The 27,285-nt window shown below is 39.3% G+C and overlaps 1 protein-coding gene across 6 annotated transcripts in view; it reads right to left on the minus strand.

Moving 5' to 3' along the window:
• The window catches only part of LOC122763017 (phospholipid-transporting ATPase IH-like), a 37,322-nt gene extending 15,878 nt beyond the window's left edge, over window positions 1–21,444 (minus strand). For 5 of the 6 annotated variants that reach the window (XM_044018146.1, XM_044018141.1, XM_044018164.1 and 2 more), the window contains exons 1-7: window positions 20,948–21,444; window positions 6,875–6,997; window positions 6,559–6,648; window positions 5,539–5,619; window positions 4,877–4,984; window positions 3,176–3,304; window positions 916–1,019 (exon numbers count right to left, since the gene is read on the minus strand). In XM_044018146.1, coding sequence (XP_043874081.1) covers window positions 916–1,019; window positions 3,176–3,304; window positions 4,877–4,984; window positions 5,539–5,619; window positions 6,559–6,648; window positions 6,875–6,997; window positions 20,948–20,989 — 677 coding nt within the window. In that variant the 5' untranslated portion in view covers window positions 20,990–21,444. The remainder of the gene's footprint in view (window positions 1–915; window positions 1,020–3,175; window positions 3,305–4,876; window positions 4,985–5,538; window positions 5,620–6,558; window positions 6,649–6,874; window positions 6,998–20,947) is intronic. The other variant, XM_044018151.1, reaches the window with a different exon arrangement.
• Window positions 21,445–27,285: the final 5,841 nt, after the last annotated feature.

The raw sequence follows: 27,285 nt of genomic DNA on the forward strand, positions 1-27,285 counted from the left end.
TCTGAAGTTCACACAGCAAGTGCGTCTTCTGCAGAACTGCTACTACGTTTTACATAGTGTGCTTATGAAAATCATCAACAATAACCTTCTTACTCTGTACACAACTGATATGGCACATTGCTTTTACTTTTGAAACAGCAACAGATTTTATTTATTTAACTTATTTTAAAAAGACTGCAGTAAAATAAAATTTTCGAATCCTACCTCACTGGGCGGTCATTCAGTGTGGCCTGGCTAGGTCACACATCTGTACCACACAGCCTTGCCACAGGGGTGCCCCAAGGCTCGGTGCTGGGGCCTCTCTTCTTTGCCATGTACACCACCTCGCTGGGCCACATCATCCGCTCACATGGCTTCTCATAACACTGCTATGCTGATGATACGCAGCTGTATCTGTCATTCCCACCTGGCGACCTCACGCCTGAATCCCAGATTGTCGCTCCTAGTACAGGATTTGGTCATCTCCCACCTCGACTACTGCAACGCCCTGCTAACAGGCCTCCCGACCTGTGCTGTTAAACCACTACAGATGGTCCAGAACGTGGTGGCACGTCTGGTCAGTCCACTGTTCCTATCTAGTGGATTTCTTTCCAAGACTTCTTCTATGTAGCTTATTCCCCTTTTGTAAGTCGCTTTGGATAAAAGCATCTAAATGCTGAAAAGTAAATGTAAATTTAAATGTCAAAAAAAAAAAATGTAAAATGTCCATTTTCCCTGTGAAATGTGTGCAGCTTGCATAAGAAATGGACAAAACTACTAATTCCAAAAACTAAGGTGCAGTTCATGTGGCCCCTTTGCAGAGAAGAAATGGAACATGTTCCACACCGCAGATTTGTCACACACGTATTCAGTGAGGACCCGGCCTAAGATCAGTTAGTGTGTGTGTGTGTGTGTGTGTGTTTGTGTCAGACTCACTTGTAGAGGTCAGGCTGCGGTTGTTCACATTCAATGGTGGCATGTAACAAATTCACCTCCTGCTCCGTTCTAAAGGCCATGGTATCTTGTACGGCGTAATAAGTCTGAGGTACAAAAGAGGAGGAAGGGGAAGGGGAAGGCAGAAGACAACAGGGACAAATGTCATCCACAGCCACTAATGAGAGCAGGGTTCATTTGATTCCCCATCATGGAGAGCATCGGAGAAAAGCTGTCAGATGGAGCACTCCCCAGGTCAGCAGAGGACAGCATGCTGGGAAGGTGAGCACAGCAGGAGGTCACCCTGAGGGCATTTACGAGGGGGATGGGTGGAGCACTATCCTACACTGAAATGCATGTGTGTCAATGCTCAGCCATGCGCGTAGTCATGTAAGTGACATCAACGAACATCAAAGAAGTGAACATGGGGAACGTGACGTGTGAAACTGCATCTTGTGCATTTGTACATTTGAAGCTGCAAATATTATATTTTCAACTGAACTAATCTGGAAATTACTGTCCATCAATTAATACTACTATATACCCAGGTTTTAGCGAAGCTTTCATGTTTATTTTTAATTCATTCCAACAGTGTTGGTTTTATATAGGTTTTATATAAATGTCTAAAACGTAAAAGGTGATATTGAATGTATTTTTATTGATTTATTTCAATGATTTACATTATTAGTGTATGTTCTATATTTGCAAAATGTATTGGTTCTTATTTTAATATCTGTTAAGGTAAGGCCTCAGTGCTGCTGGATGTGTTCTCATTTCCTTAATTCTGTTTTACCATTCAGTTGGATGTAGGGGGCACGTCTTTTTATAATTGCCTTCTTTCATTTTATGCTGATTTCCCAGTCTGTATTCTTTTTTCTTTTTTACAAGAAACCACTTGTAAATACAATATTATAATAATATAATATTTTGATAAATATATCTTCAAACTGCATCTTTTGTCGGAACAACAGTCCAAAACCAAAGGACCTAAAGTATTAATGGATCATCAAATGTTGCTGATTAATTATCTATAATTATGATCATTAATAATAAATGACTGAACATTTCATCTCGAGATGAGTAAGCACAGCATTAGGATATTAGCAAGATTGAGGACCTTGAACGCCCTTTAACATGCTGTGTTTAATCCTGAATTACAATTGTATTTACTACCTGTGAGGCCCTTCATGGTCCAGCTCTTTGTTATTACATTTGGTTATTATCTTTAAATCCTCAACAAAAACAGTCTGAAAACTAAAGGACACAAAGAAACTAATGCTGACAGTGTCCTCTTTATATTCCTTCCTTTAAACATGTTTTTTTGAAAGCATTTCCTGATTAAAAAACATATATATATATATATAGATATGCATATATATATGTGTGTGTATATATATATAAAATATAAATATATCTACATACTGTGTATTTTTATCTGATTAGTTATCGTGGATCACTTTGTAACTGGGCTTGTGCTACAAATTATGTGCTACATAATTTGATATTTTACATTTTTGAAATGAACCTTTAAGTACTTGAACAATTTCAAACTATAACTGGGTAAGATACAAAACACTGACATAAGTGATTATAATTAAAATGGTTGTACAGCATTTTTGAAGTTTATTATCTTGACGTACGTCATACTGTTTTTGAGGGGGGTCCCAAAATAGAAGAAATAATACTGTATATATTTATATTATGATGTCTAGCTACAGTGTTGTTTTATTTTTGTTTCATGTCCAGTATGTGACATGTAGGTGAAACCTTTTTTTAATTTGGCAGATATTGAAGATAAAGTGCACAAACACCTGATTGTATGAATGGTTGTTTTTTTCATTACCCCAGAATGAGCCTTTTACATTTACATCAGGAGCCAGGTCAGCTCCACAGAGGCCACCATTTTGGACCATCATGTTTTTGTACAATAGCCCACAATGGACAAATGGAAAATCTTATTAGTTTTGATGCTAACTCAAGGCTGCAAAGATTCACAGTGCAAATTCATCAATTTTTTAACACTGTACCTTTAAAATTGATAAAAATGTGTATTAAAACATCGTATGACAATACATCTATTACAATCTTCTGTCATGTGTTATTTCAAGAGACTGTACTTGATGAGATGTACTCATGGCTGAGATTTGAGGGCTTTAATATGACTGCTGAAAGTATTTTCTTTGACTTTTAAATGGACCATGCTTATTTAATACATTGTTTATTTATAGTTATCTGAAGTCAAGGGAAAAACAAACATTTGCACCTTATGACTCGACTCCCCATCCAGGCTGGTGGTGGTGACATAGCAGGTCCCATCGTGGCGGCTGGAGGAGAGTAGGATGAGGTCACAGGGGAAAATCTCGTCCTCCCTCACTATAACGATGTCCCCGACCTAACAAAATCAGCACAGGCACATCAAACGGCCCATAAATAAATTATGTGTATTTTTTGACGAGAAGTTCACATAAAAACAGAGAGAAAAAGACATACAGACATCTGCATTTTTTTCCTAAGGATTAAGAAGTTGCATAACAGTTAATGCGAGTGCAGCAGCTTAAGCTCTGATAAATCCTATCACCACGGTGACCATACACATGAAACACGCTCTCTGATTTTGCATGATTAATATATTCATCATTATTCCTGCTCCCAATGCACACTCTAATCCTCTCTTGTTTGATCTGTGGAAGTGAGAAACTAGCAAACGATGGAGAGACACATGGACGAATGGGTAGAAAGGAGAGACATAATGAGAGAAATGACACACAAAGAGAAAAAAAAAAAGACAGGAGAGACGCTGAATGTCTGCTGGTGACCAATGAAAATCAGTGAAATCATTTGCTGTGGTAACACAGGCTAATGCTATGTAACCTTTAAGGCTGCGTAGTTGGATCGAAGCCTCATTCTAAGTCGACACACAACATCCTGCACGCTCGACAGGAGCAGCGGACGCAGCAGAAACGACTCGAACCTGCACCCATTAAATACCGTCTTGACACAATGGTGAAACAAGAGTGAAGTTACATTGCTGAGCTAGACATTGACATTATACAGTCTCTGACACCTTTGTTTTTTATTCACTGTGGGACAATATGAGAGAGCAAAAAGCAAGCTCAGTGAAACTGTTCTGGCTTTTCTACAGAGATCTTGACATTCAGCCTTCCATCTCGTTCCACCACTGTGACTGGGGCAAAGGACGCTATATTAGAGCTACATGAACGAATATTTTACTTTCAGTACTCATTGTCATTTTTGTCATTCCTGCTGCCATTTGCTGAAAATGATCTGTTAATTTTGAATTCATTCACTTTTTACTGTAAAAAAACAGAAATATGCTCTTGCTTTCTTCATTCAGTTAAGAGGTCTCTCCAACCAGTGCTGGTTTCTCTCTCTCTCCACTCGTTGAAAGGCCTTAAGAACAGTGACTAACAAATCATGCATAGAAGACTTTCAATAAACACTAGAATTGTTTTCCATGAAGACAGACCTGAAGGACCAATGGGTAAGAAAGAACCAAACACTGGCTGGCACAGAATATTGGTGAAAAAGTATAAAAAAGGTAGTACAGTAAAAATCCAAGTGATTACAGATCATATCCAGGAACTGGACGAGCCGCACTACCAAACAGTGACGTGCTGTTACAAGAGAGTGACATAAGAGGATGATGACAGGAATATTCATACTCATGAAATACATATCAGTCATGTTCTTTCCCAAGGGAGACGCTTGCACGGTGTGCCGGGGGGGCAGCGATTGTTTCTCTACTACAGCTTCACACTCATTAACTGGAAGGAAAGACAAGAGAGAGCAAGCGAAAGGAAACAAAGCTGGAGAGAGGACAGCAAAGAAAAGGAGAGGGCTGGAGTGAGAGCGACAGATATAGAAAAAGCGAGCTGCACAGCACTACACTAGTGTCACTTCAGTGGCCTCAGGTGCTGCGCTGCTCTAATGAGGCCATTCTTACCCGTAGCTTGTGACTCTGTGTCCTCACCACCTTCCCCTGCTGCACCACGTCCACCAGACATTCGTTTACAGAGCAGTCTGCTTTGTGTCTGAGCCAGTCCTCATAGCCCTGAGAGAGATGCCGGCAGAGAACAGAGGAGAGGACCAGATTAAGGCAGGAAACGGAGAGAGACGGTGCGCCTGCTGGCAGGGTCCAAACAGAGACTATAGATTATTGTGTACAGAGAATCAGGGCCAGAACATAGCATGATATGAAGCAAAGGAGAGGGGAAGAGGTGAGAGTTATACTCGGTAATTAATTAGTGCTGTGCTCCCTGAGCTTAGTGACCTCTTTTCTGGATTTCTAGCAAACATGTCATGTTTTAGATTTATGTCCCTGTAAAGCTCAGGCTTCCATATCCAGAACAGAGTCATCTATCACTGATGGTACCCCATCTTTCAGTACCAGCAGAGGATGCATCTCCCAGGGGCATGGGATACTCAGCGAGAGTGATTAACAGAGGAGACCATTCATTATCATATTTCTCACATCACCAGACATACTCAATGGCATGTCCTTTCACTGGGGGAGGAATGCTGACTGGTGTGTGTATTTTAGGGTGGGAAAGGCAGAGATGCAGGCAATATTTCCTGGAAACGCGAGCGTGTCTGTGTGTGCCCTACCTGTTTTATGGCGGTGACAGTGATAACAAAGAAGAGGGGCAGGCCGCTGGTGACTGGACTGGTGGGGGTGTCGATGATAAGCTGCAAAGGAGAGGAGGAGCAGTGCATGGGTGGGGGTTGGGGGCAGAGAGGATGCCAAGAAATGCAATGCTGAGTAAGGACGTGCAGCAGGGAAAAGCTTCTGTAATAAGGAATCAAGCATCCATCGAACAAACATTAACTATCCCACTAATCAAACCTTGTTTTATGAATTACATATGCACTTAAAAGGAGAGCAATACAACAAAGGGGGAGATTTTTAACCGAAGAAAGAAAAGAACCAACACTGTTGCAGTGTCATGCCAAGTCTGTCCCATTAAGAGGATGCAGTATTTCATGTGTTACTGTTAAAACATGCTGCACACAAAGACCAGTAAGATTGCACTGTATTTTGTTAAACTGGTATTTTCTTTTCTTCCTCTTCTATAATGACTTGGTTCTTTGTACGACACTTTAACGACACTTTAACATTTGGTGCAATAACATTAAGGCTGCAGCCACTGATCAACTGACTAATTACTGTTCGATTACCAAAGGAATCATCAACTATTTTGATAATCGATTTTTTTTTCCACAATTATAAAAAGCTTCTTAAATGTGGACATCTTTTTTGGTTTATTTGCTGTATAACACAAAAAAAAGTTTTCAACATTTGATGGACCAAAACGTGGAATAATCAATCAATAAATAATCAATAATGAAAATAATTGTCGCCCTAAATAACATTTTTAAAAGAAAAAGTTCAGTTTAAGATACAGAGCATGATGTCAACACACATTATTAGTAATTAAGAGTAAGAAATATCTTTAAAATGCTGTGAAATACGGCACTTAATCTGTGAAAATTGTAAAATGTGGAAAAATGAGGGAAAAAAATGAACGCAAATTACAGCTGTTATTTCTTTCAACACAAAAGAGGTGAAGATCTTTGCTATTGACTGGAAAAAATGACCACAGTTCCTAATTTTCAAAAAAATCTTACCTGGACCAGAAATATGACCAAGAAGTAGAAGTTAGCGATTCTTCTGAACTGCTCAAACAGGTTCTTGGGAATGAAGTTCCAGAAGGTGTACTGTGGGTCAGAGTGACAGCTGCATTACCATCATGCACATAAAAACAGAGAGGAAAACCATGGTCGTTCATCTGACAGGACAAATGGTGATGAACAGCTTGTCGAACACGAGAAAATGCGACCACAACGGGGATTACATGGTTGTCTGAACATGAAACAAAGGGAAGAGAACAGCACGATGATGAACGGTGTTATGGCACCGACTCAGGGGCTGTGGCTCGCTCACCTTGGAGGAGACAATGCGGTTGTCGGGGAAACGTTGAGGGATGTAGGCCTCAGCTCCCGGAGGTGGTTCTTTATGTCCGATGTACACAGTCCGACTGTCCACCCAGATCTCCTCCCCCACACACTGATGGAGACAGAGATCATATACAGATATAAATAGCAATACCGATAGAGGAGATAAAAAGAGGATGAATCACACAGAGTTCGCTTACAATTCAATTCTGTATATTATTATATACTTGCTTTTGTTGTCAATTATTGGAAAGCATTGTAATTGTTGTTGCTGGGTCCGCAAATTAATTTAATATTTTTTCTTATTTAATTTAGGATTTATGTGAATATACAGTGTTTTAATTAACATGCATAAAATCAAGTTGCAATTAATTTACTGAGCATACATCTCTTGGAAATGGCTGGTTTATTAATTCAAAAATAAAATGAGGTCTTACAGAAATGTGGTTAATGTTTTTAGTATTCGCAAATTTCCAATTGTGAAGTGGGTCCCCATTAGGGCTGCAACTAACGATTGTTTTCAGAATTTATTCATCTGTTGATTTCTCTGGATGAATTGATTAGATGTTTTGTCCATAAAACAAATCAAAATGACTCAGTTTTAATGCTTTCTTTGTTAAATATTGAAAATATTCTCGTACTCACACGAAAGCTTGTTTTATTGATTTAAAAAAAAAACCACACACAATAAAATAGTGGGTTATAAAGTAGTCCCTCAAAGAAAGAAACACACACAGGGGGATAACAGTGGCTCAGTGGTAGAGCGAGTTGTTTTTCACCTTATAGGTTGTGGGTTCGGCTCCACTAAAAGAGCTCTACGGTCTGTGCTTTTGACAGCCGTGCTGACAATGTATGAATGTTCAGTGAGCGTGTGAAGGGCAAACAAAGCACTACAAAAATACAAACTATTTCCATCAAATCAAATGTCAAAAACATTTACTAGTTTCTGGCTCTTACATGTGAGGATTTGTTTGGTTTTCTGATTTAGACCATGGTAACCTGATAATCGCTGTGTTATGGATGGCCAGTTAAAAAAAAGCAGTTATTTAAATACTATTTATTACAGTACACTACACTTCTGCATACAACATATAGATGCTGCAGTATGAGTATATAGGGTCTGTAGTGTAGATTGATGCTGCTGACCTTTTAACTCAGTTGTCTAAAAGTAGCCCCATTTCAACTTAAACATGAGGTATTGCCATTGAACTATAATGCAGTTTGTAGATTTGTAAAGAAGAAAGTTCTTTCTTTGAAACTATAAGTATTGATTAGACTTCTTTCACAGAAGTGTAATCAACACTTTGTATGTTCAGATAATACAGAGTTAGAGCAGGGGAATTAGTGGCAGGAGACAAAACAACACGTTTAATGCCTCAGCAATAAAATAAATGTGAAGCATTTGTAAATAAAGCTTATTACAAATGAATCCCTTTCAAAATAATTATCATCTTTGAGGCCTAAGTGAAGTGAAACAGGGTGTCACACGACTTCAATGACTGGTGGCCTAAAGGGGGAGTGAGTGTTTGTTGAGTGGGTGCAGTGTTTGTGGGATCATCTTTGAGTCACACAAGTGTGGATTTGTCATTTGTTTTTTTCAGTTCTTTAAGCGAGACCTATCTGCAGTCTGCCCTACAGCTGCACAACTAATCCCCAACTAATCAAAATCACAATAAATCACAAGACACCGCAATTATTTGATAAAGATAAATTGTGTGACAAAACAGCATTATGGTGAAATTCTGTAGTGCTGCAGGAATTCATTAGCCCAAAAGCTTGCTCTTCAGATGAGTATAAAAAATTGTTTTCCTGACAGATTTGTGAAAATGCCAGTTGTACCAATTATGAATTGCACATCAATTGGAATATCTGTCAGAATAATTGCAGTATGATTTGCACTCTGCTGCTCCATCATTACCTAATTGTCTGCACACTTGTCAAAAACAACTCAACTCTGTTCATCCACCGTATTGATGCAGAATCATAAATACAGAGCACATCATCATCATCAGTTCATCTCTCATCTCTATTGCATCTCAGTAGCTCCCCAGGACATAGAGTATTAGTTCATCACAGCATGTTTCTAAGTTGTCCTTCATTAAATAAGAGCTCTTTAAAAAAAAAAAAAACAGAAGCCAGAACATTGAGCTGGTGGATTCATCTGGCTTCCTTCATGGCTCTTTATATCTTGGCCTGAGTGTGCGGAGTGAAGCTCTTGGCAAAGCAGCCTCCCTGACACAGCTCAGAGGAGAAGTGATGACCATTAGCAGAAAAGTTCTGGAGCAAGCACCTTGGTCAAAGCGGTGCTTCACTGCTTTTCAAGTGCTCAATGTTTTTGGCAGAGGTGCAGCTCATCACTGCCAATGACTAAAAATGTTTATGTGTTCAGAGTCCACATAATGTAAATTTAACACCCCAATCCTGTCCCATGTCCTCTCAGTGACCTTGCAGATTCGGATGCATAAATTATAAAGTGTAACTTTGGGCACAAGATCAAATGAAGGCCAGTGTAACTTTTCAGCAATAAAATTAAATGGCAAATTGCTAGCAGTGGAAAAGTCAAGAGTCACATATCTAAACTTATCTACTGCAATCAACAGGCACTTAGAGGTGGGATAAAAATAGACAAAGAGCCAACAGTGTCAGACGACTCCAAAACATTAAGGGGGGCATCATGGCCCAGAGAGTGCAGGGATATGAAAAGAATTGGAGGAAAATTGAAGGAGGATAATAGAATGATGTGAACACAGTGGTAGGAAATATTAAAATGTCAAAGAAGGCAGAGACTGCATAAAATAATAACACACACAAAAAAAATGTGCCTTGATAATATTACATGGTATAATGTAGTTTCACTCTCTGTCTTTTAAGCAAATAAAAATCAATGATTTTGCCCCATATTATACAAATTCAAACATCTCAAGCTCATTTGTGAGATGGGTTTATTTCCAGGGAAACAAAATAAAACAGTAAGAAATTGCAATTTAAGTTAAAGTGATTCAAAATTAAACATTTTAACTGGATCAGTGAAACAAAACAATAACTTAGACTACAAAGAGCATACAATGTGATGATAAAATCATTTACAATGCGGTAAAAGACTAAAAAGTGTTTTAAAAAAGCTCCATCATAATATTACGAGTAAAAGAAATCACATTTGGCATAACAGCTAAATGTTGCTTGATCATATCTGGCCTAAACTCCGGTCTCGACTATCTGACCTGAGTCAGTAGATCTAGAGGCCTGCATGGTTTAGATTATTTCAATATTGTGTCATTTAGCCTTTCAGCTGAAACAAGGGGTTCCTGCTCTTTTCTAGAAATCACTATAATCTGTCTGGTATGATGTTGATGTTGATGATGAATCCCAACATACATGAATATTAGGGACAGACATGAATATTTGGTTATTTGTGTGATTGCATATAATTGTGAATATAAACATTCACAATTATATTAAAAAAGATACATAACTGAACGAATACAAATATCAGCTGAAATGCCCTTCACTAATGAATATACTGTCTCTGTGGAAGTCTAATTTTAACTTTATTATTTTAATAATTTACATACATCCACTACAGCTAGGTACGATAAACACATGCCAATAATCATTAGAATGACTTCTTTGCTATGAATAGATGAAGCCTGAGGAGACTGATCTCATATACTGCGATAAAATATGCATCCATAGTGACTTTAATATTGTGACAATAATGTAAACCCTGTGTCCATGTTCTGCTTCCACTTCAAGATATTGTCTTCCTAAATCAATATTTCTGCTGATTCTGTCATTCATCCCATAATATCTATATGTGCTGTATTCTACTTGTGACAGTGGATGAGTGATTGAGATCTACACAGAGAGAATGCACTGTGGTTTTGCAGTTATCTGATCAAATGAATCCCGTGACATATCAAAGTTGTGATGACAGAATCTGGACTAACATGAGAAACAGCATCCTTGGAATGTGTTGTTTTTAAATCAGGAGTGAACATCTTATTTTTCTCACAAGAGTTGGTTCAAAGTCCAATTTGGTGTGACATATGACAATGCTCAGGATCTGTGGAGCTCTCTACAAAGTCACTGCAAACACAGATCAAACACCTCAGTTTCACACCATCACATTAATACCATTTTTTTTAGTGGAAAGGAAATTTATTAGTGATGTTACATGTCACAGCTAAAAATGTTTGGTTTTTTCACACTTTTCATTTTTGTTATTACCATTTCTTAATACCGTTTATTTGTGGCCACTCGCTTCCTTTAATTATGTCACTATGGCCTTCGGGAAAAAAAATATTGCCCACCCCTGTCCTAGACTCTGACTTTACAAGAGAGAACAGATGTAGGTCTAGTATTTTAAGATTTGAAAACATGCTTTAAAAAGCCCACTGACCTGGCCTGTTAGTATGCCTTACATTTGCAGAAGCATTGCTCCATAGCCTATAACAGGACTATGGACATGCAAATCTTCTCAGTGGAAAAGTGACCCCTGCAATGCAAGGTACTATCCGTACTGTCGTCATGCTCCTTTCTACCACAGAGGTGCAATAAAAAGCGTCATAAACTGGCCTGATTAAATGGTCATGTCTCATCTTTCCTTCAGTGCTGGAGTTGTTGGAGGAGGTATCCCTCATTGACTCACTGATCCAATTCCCCTGACTGAACTTTGCCTTAATGAATTACTACTTGTGTTAACTGAATAGATGACAGAAACAATCAAATGTAGACATAGTTTGAAACACGACTTTGCAAATGTGAGCCTTAATATCACTGAATTTCATTTTCCACTGTCTGAAAGCCACGAAAACCATAGACCACATATAAAAAATCGAATAGAATAGAATAGAATAGAATATATTCTATTTATTAATCCCTTGCGGGAAATTCTTTCGTCACAGCGCTCCAGTGTACAAAGGTAACGAATATTATAGCAAACGGGAGGTACTCTTATGGTTTGCTGGTGAAGCGAATAAGGAAGTAAGAACATCTTAAATAGCCACCAGGGGGCGACTCCCCTGGTTGCAAATAGCTCAGTTTGACTGGAAGTCTATGGGGAAAATGAGCAAACTTCTCACTTCTCATTTCCCTGATGAGTTAATAGTCTCAATTGATAGCTTTGGGTTTTCATCAATAGCACATGATGCCAATTTTGTAAATTATGTTTCCACTTAGAAGAAATTAGACTATTAAGCATGGCAAATATGAGTGGACACCTGTGTGACTGACAGCTGTTATCGTCCAATAAGAGCCTGATAGCAGGTGATGTCTGGGAACTTCTCTTTGTAAAACATGGCACTGGTTTCAACTGGATGCAACTTGATTAAAACCCATTAAAATTAGACTTTTCGCTGAGAAAAGAATGGATACAATTGTTATGCACTCAAAAGGTCAAATTATTCCACAATAACATCATAAACTCTGATTGGAAATAAAACACATATTGACAAAGGACAGCCATTAAAATATTATGAAATAGAGGCTAGCACTAATAAGAAAGAACTTAAGGATTGTGCACAGACACGCATATTCTCTTTCCTGGTTGCAGCTATATGATCAGTTTTACTGATCTGAACATAAGGTTTCAACATTAAAATGATTCAACATAGCTCAGCCAAGTAAACCACCCCAAAGTAAATCAGGGGTAGGGAATATTAAAAGAAACAGGAGAAGAAAAGAGCAGAAGAGGGGAAAAAAAACACATATTAGTCAAGGATGTAAAGTCTGTGCTAGCATTGTTAGCAGAGGTAAAAGAAGCCTGAAAGCCTTGATCAGCTAAAAAGGATGGAGGCTACCTGTTCAACATGCACTCCACTGCAACTCATTAACCATTAATTGCCATAGCAACACCAGTATGTCGGCATATATCTGCAAGTTCCTAGCACAAAGGAACAGTTTCACACAGAAACCAAAGTGAACCTGTCATGCTGTGAAGCACAGTATCACTGCTCTTGACATTAACCTCAGGATCTCCTTCTTGGTGCTTTTGTTTTTAGTTCAGTTTGCACTTCCAACTTCATACAACCTCAGTGGAAAATCCTTTTTTTGAACATAAAAAGCAGCAGCAAGGAAGGTACCAATGAAATACAGCGAGGGAAAAGTACAGCTGTGCATGTTCACTGGTTTCACCCTTATATTTGATTACGGTCGTCACATTCAATTCCACTGTGCATTGCATGCACAATTTTCTATATTAATGCCCATGGACACTTTTTCATCAGTCAGAGCTGCAGCTACTACAATTGTGATACATCTTAGAGGGTATAATGTATTATTTTAATGCCCCTTTGGAAAAGTATTATTATCATTATTACTATAGATTATTGAAGGAGGTGAATGCTGTAGATTACTAAAGTAAGAACGTTAATGCTAATATCAAAAGCCACTAGATTCCTAATAACTCATATAAGCGTTAAAAGATAAATATGACATTATTTTTTTTATGTATGTATTCTGTTGTTGCCCCAGCTTCTACTCTCATTTGACTTGCTGTGATCCAACTGTTACGTAAATCTTTAATCCAGCTGTGCTACTTCTCCTCTCCCTTCACTCTCTTCTCTCTTTTTTCTCTCACCACTGTAATCCCAAAAGAAACAAACAAAAAAAGGCACTTTTATGAAGCAGCATGTGGATGTCCAACTGTTTTACTGTATACGCAGGCAATCGTCAAACCAAACACACATCCTGTGTGTTTGTCACCTACAGCCTCTGACTCTCCGCCAGGGCCCCATCTCCACGGGGGCAGGGGACAGGAATAGCCTGCCCTTAACCGTTGGTAACTAATGCGGTAAACCGTAATCAAGGAGGCTCTGGTCTGCCTTTCAACACCAGCCAGCGGACTGGCAAAGCTGTAAAGCTGCGAGAAAACTTTCCCTCAGCACTCCTGAACCTGCTGGCACCTTTTCTGATCAAAGAGAGACATCGCCGGCCTTTCTCTTTTATCTGCTGAGGTTGTGATAGGTCAGTGACAGAATAACGCTTATACATTTAGAGATAAGATGTAAACGGGGGTGAGGATGAGGGAGAATCAAGAGGAGGATGTGACAGCGTAGCAGCCGTGAGGCATAGATATGAATCGCTATGTTATCACAAGAGGATGTTAAATGAAAGTACAAACAAGATGACATCCTGATGTTCCTGTAATGGTGTTATGTATTTTACCGTAATCATCAGCCATCTCTCTTCAGCTTATCCACAGCATGACTGCATATGTTCTCAAGGCCTGTGTGAGGCATCATCACACACCACCACTGCTTTTATTACTGCAGGATGTCAAGGGAAGTGGAGACAGTGAAAGATCGGAGTCAAAGTTTTACTGTAATTGCTATTATTTTGTATATACAGACGATTGCAATTTGGTTTGTCATTTAAATTTTTAAGTAAAGCTTCAGTTCAATATTTACTGTTATACTGTATGTATTGCATTTTAAGGTTGGAACAAAACATACAGTATAACATCTAAAAAAATGATTAAATTGCAGCCTTTGTAAAGATTTCTACATTTTTTTTTCTATTTTTTCTGGTGGACACACACAGTTTCAAACACATTGATATATACACACTCACACACAGGTCATTTTACAGCTGGATCTCATTATAAATAAAATCTCTTCCTGCCTTGCCCTGGGTCTGCTCACATATCAGAACAATAGTGCACACATGCGCGCACACACACACACACACACACACACACACACACACACACACACACACACACACACACACACACACACACACACACACACACACACACACACACACGGGTTGCTATCTTTTGAAGGACTCTGCAGCTACTTCCATTCATTTTGACAGCCAAAATAGAGCAATATCCCTAACCTTAACCAAAACTACAGTACTTAATAAGTAATTAAACTTAACCTGAAGAGGTTAAGGTTCTGCCTCATTAGGACCAGGTTTTGGTCTCTATGAGGACTACTGTTCCTGACAAGGTCAGTGTTTATGTCCAGAAAAAACAAATACGAGTACACACACACACACACAGGCATCTACCATATACTCTACTGTATATTGCATGAGGGCTACCATTATGCCAGCAGAAAGAAAAAAAAACAGCTTTATCATATTTCACAGAATCCTGTTTAAACTTTGCTCTGCAAAATAACATGACACCATACCTATCTTTACAAAAAAAGATTCAACTCATCATCTTTTTTGTGAGTCAGAAAACAGGCTCATAAACAGGAATCGATGCCCCGCAAGTCTTCAGAAAATATGTTTTCCATATCAATATTAAATACATATCTGGATACATTTGAATGGAAGTCAATAATTAAGTTTAATCAGGCGACAGAGATTACACGTCACAGTATAAGTCCCTATCCACATGGAAATGGAACAAAACATAAACAGTCATCATTTCAGGAAATGTCTTCATCCACATGAAATGCCCAAAACAACTCTAAACACTGTAGCACATAATATGCCAGGTCTGTACGTGGCGCTGCAACGCTGCTACACCAAAATCAGAGAAGAAGACATGATGCATGTGCATATGACATGCCCGCTGTGTACAAACTTTTTTAATTTAAGTATACATTACAACACACACCATCACAGAAACAGAGGCTGGATGAAGAAAGCTTAATTTAGTAATGGATTAATAATTGATTAACGAGGACATGTACACACAGCTGCTTGGTAGACCAGCCAACAGGAGCGCCCTCTCTTTCTGAACTGCACTGCGATTGGTCAAAGTCTCCCATGATGGGCCAGATTTCTGAAACGATGGAAACGGCGCCTCCTGGCGCAGGAGTGCTGTTGGCTTTGCAGCAAAAAAAGCAGGTTTGCGACCCAGTCAGAGCTTGCATGTTCTCCCCATGTGTGGGCTCCCCAGTTTACTCCCACAGTCCAAAAACATGCAGAGGTTCATTGGACACTAATTGGACAGGTCGCCAGTCCAGTGTGTACCCCGCCTTTCCCCTTATGTCAGCTGGGATTGGCACCAGCGGCCCCGCGACCCTCATGTGGAGGATAAAGCGGTGGATGATGATCGAATGACTGTTTCCTTAAATATACAACAGCACTGTGTGTATAACCATGGAGAGATGTCCACAATTTAATTGTTCTTCTTCCTTAACCAGGGTATTGCATCTGTGAATTAACATTAGTTTACAATCCAAACTAAAAAGAAAAAAAAGCAGAGTTAAGAAATACAAACACCCCTCACAGGAAAATCCGTCAAGGACAAGCCACCAAGTCAATGACGGCGTGATAATAAGGGACCATTTGAAGTGAAGGGCTCATAAACCTGCCCAGTGGAGTTAAGTGAACTCAATCAGATGTATACTATTTACCCCTTTTTCCTTTTTCTGCACAAGATTATGAAAGCCTTTGAGGCTGCCTGGCTACATTTGGGCGCTGACCTTGATGGACGTTTACTGCTCTCTGCCCAGAGCATAGGCTTGGTGTGCGCTGCTTATCATGTTAATCGCCTTGCATGATGTAATGTTTGTTCTTCTGCATAGTCTCATTAAGGGAGCAGTTATTCATCATACGGCAGGGTTAACAGGAGGTGACATGAAAGTAATAGAGGCACGGCTACACAGCAGTCACCATTCCAATTTTAAATCAATATGCAGATAATTGAATTAATGATTAATTCCTTGTCTACTTCATAACGTTGCAGAGGGAGAAGGGGGGAGATGAGGGGCATCTCCGATGACCCCATCCTTCCCTCCTCCTCTCTGCCTCAGTGGTGGATCTGATTTCCCCTGATATCAGCTCTAGTGGAACATCCGTCAAGCACACCGTCACATGCCTTCCACACACACACACACACACATGCTCACACTAATTCGACCAGTATCGGTAAAGTAGAAACTCAAAAGCTGCATGCACAAACATCGTTATGCTCACAGCACCTGAGTCGGTCTAAAGGTCAGGTGAAAGGGTCACCATCTGTACAGTATACTGCAGATGTGTCAATATTCTGGAGGTGCCCATGTCTGATGAGCATCGCTGACCCTGTCATAGCTGATTCATGATAAACACCTTTCTTTTCTGTTCTCTATTTCAGCTCACCCACACATCAGCTGCTTCCTGTCCTGGTAGATCATTAGAGGCTGCTAATGGTGTCGACCAATTCAGACCAGACCAGCGACTGATATGGTCACAGGTCACCACCATCTGCTTTGCTATGTTGATGTGGATGTATTTCTTGTAGTGCTTGCGCAATAAATATACAACAATAATTGCTGGAATCTAATTTTCTTCAATCACAATATAATGAGTAGGGGTGGGACAAAATAGTAATACATTGTCTTTCCGACTCAAATATAGGAACTGTGTCCATTATCCATACTTTAAAATGTATGGATATACTTTCAAAAAGAAAAACCAATACTCAGATGCTAATCAATACTACAAATTAGTATCGGATTAGATATTCATTTGCAACAATGTCGTCTGTAACGGTAGCAGACCGTTATTTGACAAGAAATACTTATCTGAAAACTGTTGAGTTTCTCTTAAAATCCAAGAATGAAGCTGAGAAAGGTTGACTGGCAACAAGACAAACAACGGCAGCCGACTTTACCAACTCTTATTTGATCAGCAATGAAAATATGGCACCCAGACCCAAGTAGTACAGAAAATAAATGAGAAAGTTAATGAGAACACAAACTGTTGCCTTCAGGGTTTTGTTCTTATCTTTTGGTTCTAATCGTGGTATTGGTTTGACATTCTAGTATCATGACAACCCTGTATGATATGTAGAAGAAGTTGACAGCAGGATAATAGCAGACTGTGGTGTATAGTAATGTACAATATGATTGATTGATTAGCACAGAATTCCTGTACTACAGAGAGAACAGGAATATCTTAATCCAACAACAATATTCAAACTGAGACAATGGTCCACAATGGCAGAATGTAAACACACTACTCATAACTATGTATGTATATGTACAGTATATTATTCATTTAAAATTAAAAATGTGCTTTTCATAGCCTTACAAGATTCATTAAAGCAAGGCCCCTGCCCTGATTTACAGAGGTTGCCATCTTGTTTTGACCTATAAATTCCACAGTTTGTGTCAATGCTGGACTTGCACCTGTAGTTGTGATACTCCAGAGTGAGTCTCAGAAGGCCTCTCCTCCAACTTGTTTCTGAGTCCTGACTGGGATTTATTTCCTCCGCAGACCAGGGCAACTGGTAGCCATGAGATAGTTTAGTATGCATGCATGTTGTAACTCACTAAATACAATTTAAGTGGGCCAGCCAAGTTCATTTCTATTCCACACATTCACTGGCCATTGCTGCATCTGCAGCCACTAGCACATTCCCCATTTAGCTGCACAAAAACAGTGGAAAGCCCACAGAGTCAATGGCCTGCCAAGGTAGCTGGAGTGAAATGTTTATCACTGCTGATGACCAAAGTGTTTTATCACAACCTCTGAGCCAGGCAGAGGTGTCACAATTCTCCAAGTCCTTGATTTAATTGGATTCTCAATCTTTTGTCTCTCTCTTTCAGCGCAGATGGGTCTGCCATTTTTAGACTGGTCTAGAATCATTGGTTTTATGTCACGATAACTTGATTTCCATTTCACTTGTCCACATGGTGTCAAGTCCATCATCATTGTGTGCAGTGTACCACCTAAGGCCTTATTGTCAAATTTAAATAATTTATTAACAATATAAATGTAACCAGTTTTTCCACCACCAAATAAGGTCACATCTAATGAGTTGTTTTTGTAGTAACATCTACGCCCTTATGATGCATGCGGCGATGTCCTGTGCTTTGTGCATAACATTCAGTCAATGTGTCGCACAAATCAGGAGTTGGTAACTATTAGTTTGCAGCAGCTCCAGGTTAGCGGAGGAGGTAGCGTGTGGTAGTGTAACAATGGCCACAACCACAACCCTCTGGCACACCTAAAGGACATCACACTGGCATACATAGTGGGTAAGTGTGTCCACCTCTGCTTTACAGGGTAGTAATATGCCCCACTTTCAGCTTGTCAGTATTGGGCAGTTTACGGTGTAGCTGGTGGATAGTTGTTAGCATGTTGAGCAACTTTCTGAGACTTCCTACCATCAAGGAACTTTAAATTTCCAATTTCCAATTACATGTCTGTGAACTTGATTTTTTCGAGGTTTGAGGTGGGTAGTGGGAACTGTGATGAGCCCCCAGGTCAGCTTGAATCCAAATGAAGATATGCATGCAATAGTAATTTGACTCCAAATCACATTATCTGGATAGGTTAGTCCAAAAATGTGATTTAGTGCCATTTCAGTCATTCGTATATTAGGGCTGGGTGACATGGCTTAAAAATACAATCACTAATTTTTCAAATCAAGCACATAAACCAGACGACAGGCCTCCAGTGATCGTAACTATGGGGAGCGTCAGCAATGGAAATTAAAGAGAAAACTATTTCATTAAAGAGAAATTCTCATGAACTACAAATGGAAATGTATCTATAAAATGTACGTATTGCCCATCCCCAACTAATGTCCAGTATTAGTTGGATTAACAGAATATATGTTGTTTTTTTGTAATGTCAAGTAAACATACTGAATGTTACAAATATGGACAACAAAAAGCCCATCATAAACACTGTCACATATATTTATATGCCATGTTGGACTGTGGGGATTGTCTCCTTTCCTTCCATAAAGGATGGTCCCATGTAACTTACACTAAAGTACATCCAAAAGAAAGCAATACATGTTTTCTCAGCATTGTGAGAATTCATACAGCTCTTATTATTGCTGCCACTGGGCCACATCACTCAGTTAGGAGCCTCCGTAAGCAAATTTGACTAAGGATGGTAGAACTGTACACTTACTGGCCACTTTATTTGGTACACACTGAAGCCAGGAGCTTACTCAGTTCTGTGCCCACAAAATGCCACTAGGCAGTCGGCCTTTTTTGGGGTTTCATTCATGATTAAATGAGGATCCACATCAGCCATTCCATTCCAGTAGTGGTTATTTCTCACCAGAAGTTTGTCCAATTTGTATGTCCTTGTATTCTTTGACCACTGGGTTGTGCATGTGCATGTACCACTTGACCTCCTTGCATAAACACAAACAAGTCTCCATGCTTAATGTCTTTTTTGTTGTCTTTTTTTCCAAAACAAGTACACATGGAGGTGCTTGTGTGTGCCCTCAAAGGGTCCACGCCACCACAGACACGGGAGGATTATAATTGCATCACACGGACCGTAGTGGACCTCTGTGGACACAAGGACATGGGAAGTCTGGCTCAAGTCTAACAAGTGGTTAGGCCTGAGGTTGTAACAAGTGGTTACTTGAGTAACTGTTGCCAGAAACTGAAACATTCGGGTCATTCTCCTGTGAACTCTGGCATCAACAAGGCTTTTTTCCCCAGAGAACTGCTGCTCACTGTGTAGTTTCTCTTTCTCGGACAATTCTCTGTAAGCCCCAGAGATGGTTGTGTGTGAAAATACTCCAATAGTACCAACAACCATTACACAACGCCACCTTTAAAGTATGGCTGCAACAATAAATCGATCCATAAATGAATGGGAAATCATTTTGACAATTAAATAAGTGTTTTATTAAATAACTAATACAAGTGCTCAGATTTGTCAGCTCCATGTAAATTAGAAATTAGACTAGACATTTGAGAACATCATCGTTCTGTGGTTTGGGAAACACCAACCATCATTTTAAAACATTTTCTGACATTTTATTTAATAGTCACTTTAAATAAAATGCAAACTGCCTTTGCTATTCTGATGCTCGGTTTGAACTTCAGCAAGTTGTCAATATTGACATTAAACAGCAGTTGAACAGGTTTAGCTGATATATATTGACCAATGGGTGTATGTTGAGCGAACAACAATTTTCTCCATGCACTATTATCTCACAAAAATGGAAATGGACCACGGTCGACTTACTTTTTGTGTGATTTCAATCGCGATAACATCGAATATTGCGTGATAGTATATATCGTCCCATCAGTAACTTGCTTGCTTACAAGGCAGAGTGCCCACAGTGGTTATTGTGGTGACAGACGCTGTGGATGATGGATGGATGGATGGATGGATGGAGGGGGGGGGGAGGACTTACGTATCTGCTGATGATATTCCGGAGCAGGGTGAAATCCATCATTTACGCAGCTCCGGCGGCGACTAAACTCTGCAACAGAGACGTTCAGCTCTCCTTGGATCTTCGTAAACGCTACCTAATGCGGCTCTTTCCACCAGTACCCATCGCTTCTCACCATCAGGAGCACCACCGCCGCCTCCGCCGTGACTGCGATAGCGAGGAGCAGCGCTCTCCCAGTCGGCTGGTTTTCATGGCATCGCTGGGAAGAGCCACATGCAGCAACCGAGTGATTACAACGACCCGCACTCACGCTGGTGCTGCCGCGGCTGTTGGCTACATTTCACAGCGACCTTCACAAACCTCCACACGGGCCGTCTCGCTGGTGAGACCACTCACGGGTGAAGTATTTTCTTCCTGCGGCAGACAGACAGACGGTGTCCCGCTCTGTGCTGACCGTGGAGGCTCTCGGTGAAGCGAAGAAGACGCGAAACGTCCACAAGCAGCCAGCGCGCGGCCGTCAGATGACTGCTTCGCGCATGCGCACTGAGGCGTCCTCGCATCTATGTAATAATCCACTAAAAGAAGTGACCTGCATGGTTGTTGTTTTTTAAAGTAGGCTTTGATTCACTTTTTTAAGTCTACAATATACACAATAACAAAAGATTTACCCGTTGTTCTAATTCCAAAACAAAACAAAAATCTACCAAACAAAAATAAACAAAAAACCTCAGCCCCTCTCAAACAAAAGTGTTAGATATAAATAAATTAATAAATAAACACAAATATACATACCTTAAATGTCCTCAGCTTCACCTCCAGCAACTTCTGGGTCAACGATATGTAAACTAACAAAAAAACAAACCGCATTTTATGCAGTCATATTCATGTTCAAATAATAATGTATTTCTCTTGTATTAATAATGTATATGTCTTGAAAAGAAGCAACAATGAGATGTCCATAAACCTAAACTTTTTCCAGGTCTCTTTCATATTGACGTTTTTTCTTTTCTTGTTTCCCTACAAATGTATCTTTTATATTTGCATGTTATTTGTACAAATGTGATCATTTATTTATGTTGACCTAATATCTGTTCGAGGTCAGTGCAGCTTGATGGGGTCTTATGTTTAATTGTTTTTATTACCTAGAGGAACCTATTTTTTTTATCTATTTGACTTTTATTATAGTCACACTAAAAAATATATATTCTAAATAAGGTTTTCTGTATCTTTTTTCTTTTTTAATGTTGCTATTTCATTCAGTAGAGGTGTCTATGCCTTCTTTGGCTTCTCTTCTTCCCTGCACAATCTCTTATTCAAACTTTTATATCACTTTTTTTACATGGTATGAAAAAAAGGAGTGCTGGATAAGATTGTGTGTACAGTCATGGATTAATTTACCCACAAGTAATTAGAAGTAGAGCTGAAACAAATAATCTCTTGACAGGAAGATGAATTGGAAGCTGTTTTGACAATGGATTTTGATAATTTTTTTATGTAAATGAATTAAAATGAGAAACAAGAGCTGTGTGGGTACAAGAGCACAGCCTGTACACACTGTAAAGAAACTGATGTGTTATTTATTTTTATTTTTTGCCAACTGTAGCCTATATTTAACTTCAGCGTATAATTAGAGACATTTCACATGCCCCAAATGCTTTACTCTCTGGTAATGTTCTATTAAGACACTCACCCTTTACAACTGCTGGAAACTAAAGGCTTTATTCATGACACAATATTGTAAGAATACACTTGAGACTAGCAGGTGAAGAAAATAAAATTGCTTTGCTAATAAACCAAGGAATGTATTTATAGGATATTATATTCATCCTTTCATTTCTAAGGAGCTGCTTCTGTTTTTAATATTAGAAAATAATGAATCCATGTTTTCTAAATCAGGATTGCAGTTTTAAATGTTAATAAAAATGAAAGGAATACCGAGTTGCATTTAGCTTTGTATTACTAGAATAAGGGTAGTATTTTTGAAAAATTGTGCTTCCCAACCTCCGTTTCCCCAGAGTTGAGAAATATCTTCATTCTTTTCTTTATTATGTGTCGTGACACTTGCTTAATGCAAATTGGAGAAGTATTCCTTTAAATAAAATATCACCACAGCCCCTTTTCAGAATTATGAATTCTAACAGTCGTACCAGTCAAATAATAATTATTTTTTCCCATTTATTGCTCTTAATGGACTAATTAATCATCATCATTATATCATCATTAACATAAATAAAGCCATATAATATAATTATAAAGTCATATAATTTCTTATAATGTCCATGATTTCCATCTCAGTACACAGTTCAAAAGAGTTTTTTTGTAAAATTTTGAATGCAGCCCTCAATGGGTTGCTGATTTCGGTTTGATTGTTGGATGTCCATTTTTTTGGCAGTATATTTAATGTAAAGAAAGCAAATGATGATGTAAAATGCTGAAATACACAAAATAACACATGAGAAGTCCAACATATTAAGAGATGCAGAGGTGATTCATAATTCAATTCTGAACTGTTGCATAACAGGGCTCATGTTTAGCAAACACGCCATTATTGTGCCTGTTGTCACACACTGCAACATCTGTCATTAAGAGGAAATTTAAATAGCCACTCCTCCACCTGAAGAGTGGCAGGACATGATGTTTGCCTCGGACATTTCATTTGTGGAGTTATAACTTTGAATTATTAATAATACATGGGGAAGCAGCACTTTAAGCTCTGACCTATACCACTGCTTGATGCCGCTGTTTCCCTCCCTCAACACTCCAGGGGCACTTAGTGTCTAATGATGAGTACGCCTCAGTGGACCGATTACAACATGCTCTTTGTTTATGGGCTGTGACACATTATTTGCATGTTGTGTTTTATGTCCTGGTCATAGTCATCCAATTTTACCTGTTTATGCAACAGAACAGTGAAATTAATGCATTTGTAATTTAGGCAGATACATAGGAGCATATATTTAAAAAAATAATAATAGCACAAGTTGATGTTTGTTGTTGAAAGTAGAGTTCCTGCTGTGCTCTCTGAGTGAAGGAAGTGAGTCATTGTTCTTTCTTTCCCTCAGTCCTCTGTGTGCATGGATGAGGGAGAAGTGCATATGGGGCAGTGGGTTATTTTAAATCATATTGCCATCACTTCCCTGTCTGTGTTTATGGACAGTCCTCTTATATCCATAAGATATTACAACAAGGAGTTGTTCAATTAACCAAGCGGTGTCAAATTGATCTGCTCATCAGCATGACACATAGGGTTCAAGACAAGAGAAACGCACACTGAAACAAAGAAAATGGCTGACAACTTGCTTCACTTAATTAATTGATAGCGTAAAATATGAAGCCCTGTTGCCTTATAGCAAAAAGTCCTTCGCCGTTCTCCCTGTGTGTGCATGGGTTTGCTCCAGGTACTCAGGTTTCCTCCCTCATGTCCAAAAACATGCGGCGGTTAATTGAACATTCTACATTAACCGTCAGTGTGAGTGTGATAAAGAATGGTTGTTCATCTCTGTGTGTTGGCCGTGTGATGGACTGGTGACCTGTCCGTGGTGTACACTGCCTTTTCGAGTCAGCTGGGTTTATGGAATGTGGTGAGCACTTTGGTGAACAGAAGTGTTATTAATATTCTAGTGTTTACATTTTTTGTACAGTTTGTTGAGCCCAACTTGTTTTAACAAATATCACTTCAGTGTTTAGATGATATTTCCAGTTCTGAAGTACAAATCCTATAAATTGTTAAGTGAATTGTTGGGAAAAAGACCTTAAAATTCAACAATCTTAGCTTTGGCATATATCATATGCTTTAATGGTACATTGTGCATCTCAGTCAGCAGTATTTATTGTCATGGTTCAACAAATGTAGGATCCAAATACAGGGTTAGTGTTTTAAGCTGAAGAAGACTTGCATTAAAAAAGTAAAAACTTAAAAAGCAAAAAAAAAAAAAAACTAACAAAGACAAATCCAAGGGAACACAAGGAATAGAAACAGTGATCACTGAACAGGACAGATCAGGGACAAACAATGCAACCAAAACCAAATGAAAATTCGGTTTACACTAAAAGCAAAAGTCCAGCTTTTACAATTGTTGTTAAGTGTTATTTACAACAACTAATTGATATGGATAACCAGTGGCCAAGTGGAGGGGAATTAGCCTTTTAATTGGAGAGTTAATGGTTCAAATTCTGGGACAGGTCAGGTGATGAGGTGCCCTTGAGTGAGGAACCCACATTACTCCGCACAGATATGCAGCCGACTGCTCCTGGACCCAGTTTTAATGTTTACAACATAAAACTCACTGTCACTAACTAGTGTGTGTTCAAATATATAAGAAAATCTAACTCTAAATCTATTTGACAGTATAACAAACTTCATGACAGTTGTTTTAGATTTAGTTTCATGCATTATGATTAGAGTTCATCACTCATTCATAAAGAATATTTGTTGTTATTATTTTGGAGAATCAGGTACTTAAATATCAAGAGAGTTTGGGGAATATGCTTAACAGAAAAAAACTGGGTCGTATGAGCAGTGATCTCAGATATTTGGTGCCATCTAGTGGCTGTTGCACAAAAGCACATCAGTTTTCTCAATGCAACGATACTCAAGTGTCCCCTGGGTCAGAGTATACCGTTGATGCAGATTCAGGTAATTTAGCAGCTAATTAATTGGTTTGATTAGTTGTAATTGGAGGACCACTGAAGCAGAAGTTTACTCTGTATGATGGGAAAACACATTAATTAGGTGATAATTAGGCCTTTAGTCTTTTGGCTACAGTTTATTAATTTGTGAAACTTAAACAGTATCAACAGTTATATTAGACTGATTTGTTGTTACTTGACTGAATGAGTTCTTGAGTGTGAGTGGTTGCTTGAGTGATTTGGTTGATGGATGGATGAATGAATGTGCATCAGAAGGAGTCAGCCCGTAGGATTCTCGCATGACCTCCCAACTCATGTCAGAGGTTACACAGTAGAACATGTGGTAAATGAAGCTTGCGAGACAAAGATTATGTGAGTAAGCACTGCATACACACCTCAGGATGTCAGTCCCTCTCTGAGCAAATATAATAGGTGTGTTTGTGTCTCTGGCGGTGCTTGTGTGTGCGTCACATGCTTTCTCTCTCTCCATGCCCAGTGTCGGTGCCAGGAGAGCGGCTTAAACCTGTGTCTGGAGATGGGAGCTGTGGAGATCCCAGGGAGCGGATGCTTGGCACCGTGAAATAGGATTTGGGAAGGACCAAAGCAATGAAGCGGGGAGGGAGACGAGCAACTGCCAAGTCCTCTCTGTGGATTTGGTGGCCCCCTCCTCACCCCTTAAACACATTCACATGTGCAGATATGAGGGAGAGAAACCGAGGGGGTGTGAATGGAAAGAGGAGATGGGAGTATAATAAGGAGAACAGTGTATTGAACACAGTTGAGTCATGGAGACAGTGACCTGAACATGTGTTAACCAACTCGAACAACTCACTAATCCCACTGTGGCTTTATACCAGGTGCAACCTGACTGAGTATGTGTGTGTCAGGTGTGCTCAAATCTGTGTTTGGTTTCCTGCCTGCACAATGTGTATCGTCTTCTATTAGTGACATGTAGAGGTTGAGAAGAAGAAAAAAGAAACGGGGTGGGGGTGGGGGGTGGAGTAGGGAAATAAAGAGGTGGGGCCACTTACATGGCTGTCAAAGGAGGTGATTGATTTTTCCGCCCCTGTTATCGAGACCAGCAGCCACAAGGACCCAAAATACTCCCCTGTCTGACAGACACACACATCCACACACGCACACACACACACACATGCACACACACGCACACACACAATTTCTGTTTTCCATAACATCAGAGGACATTACATTGACTTACATTCATTTCCTAGACTTACTCCAACCTCAACCATAACTACTACTACTGGCCCAACTCTAACCTTAATCTAACCCTAAGTTCATCCTAACCATATACAACATGTCTTCACCTTAAAATGTAATTCATGTGATGGAGATCTTCTTTTTGTCCCTGTAAGGAAGACAAATCCCCATAATATGTAGGTCTGTGTAGCTGTTCTTAGGACATTACATTGACTTCCACAGTAGTTTGGACAGCCTAAACAAAGTCTTATCCTGAACATTAACCATAACAAAGTTAATGCCTAACCCAAACCTTCACCATTATTACTAAATGCCTAATCCTAACTCTTAAAGGTCCAGTGTGTAAGAATTGATATCTGCGGTTAACCCTGAGTACGTCAGGGGACTACAGTGGCCTCTGCAAACCAGAAAGGATGTTGTTCTTCTGCAAAGTAAAAACTCTGGCTGGTTGGTCAGTTTGACCTTTGTTAAAAACAACAACAAACAATATGGTGGCAAAAGATGACTAC

Source organism: Solea senegalensis, linkage group LG2 (assembly GCF_019176455.1).
Source record: "Solea senegalensis isolate Sse05_10M linkage group LG2, IFAPA_SoseM_1, whole genome shotgun sequence".
NCBI classification, from domain to species: Eukaryota; Metazoa; Chordata; class Actinopteri; order Pleuronectiformes; family Soleidae; genus Solea; species Solea senegalensis.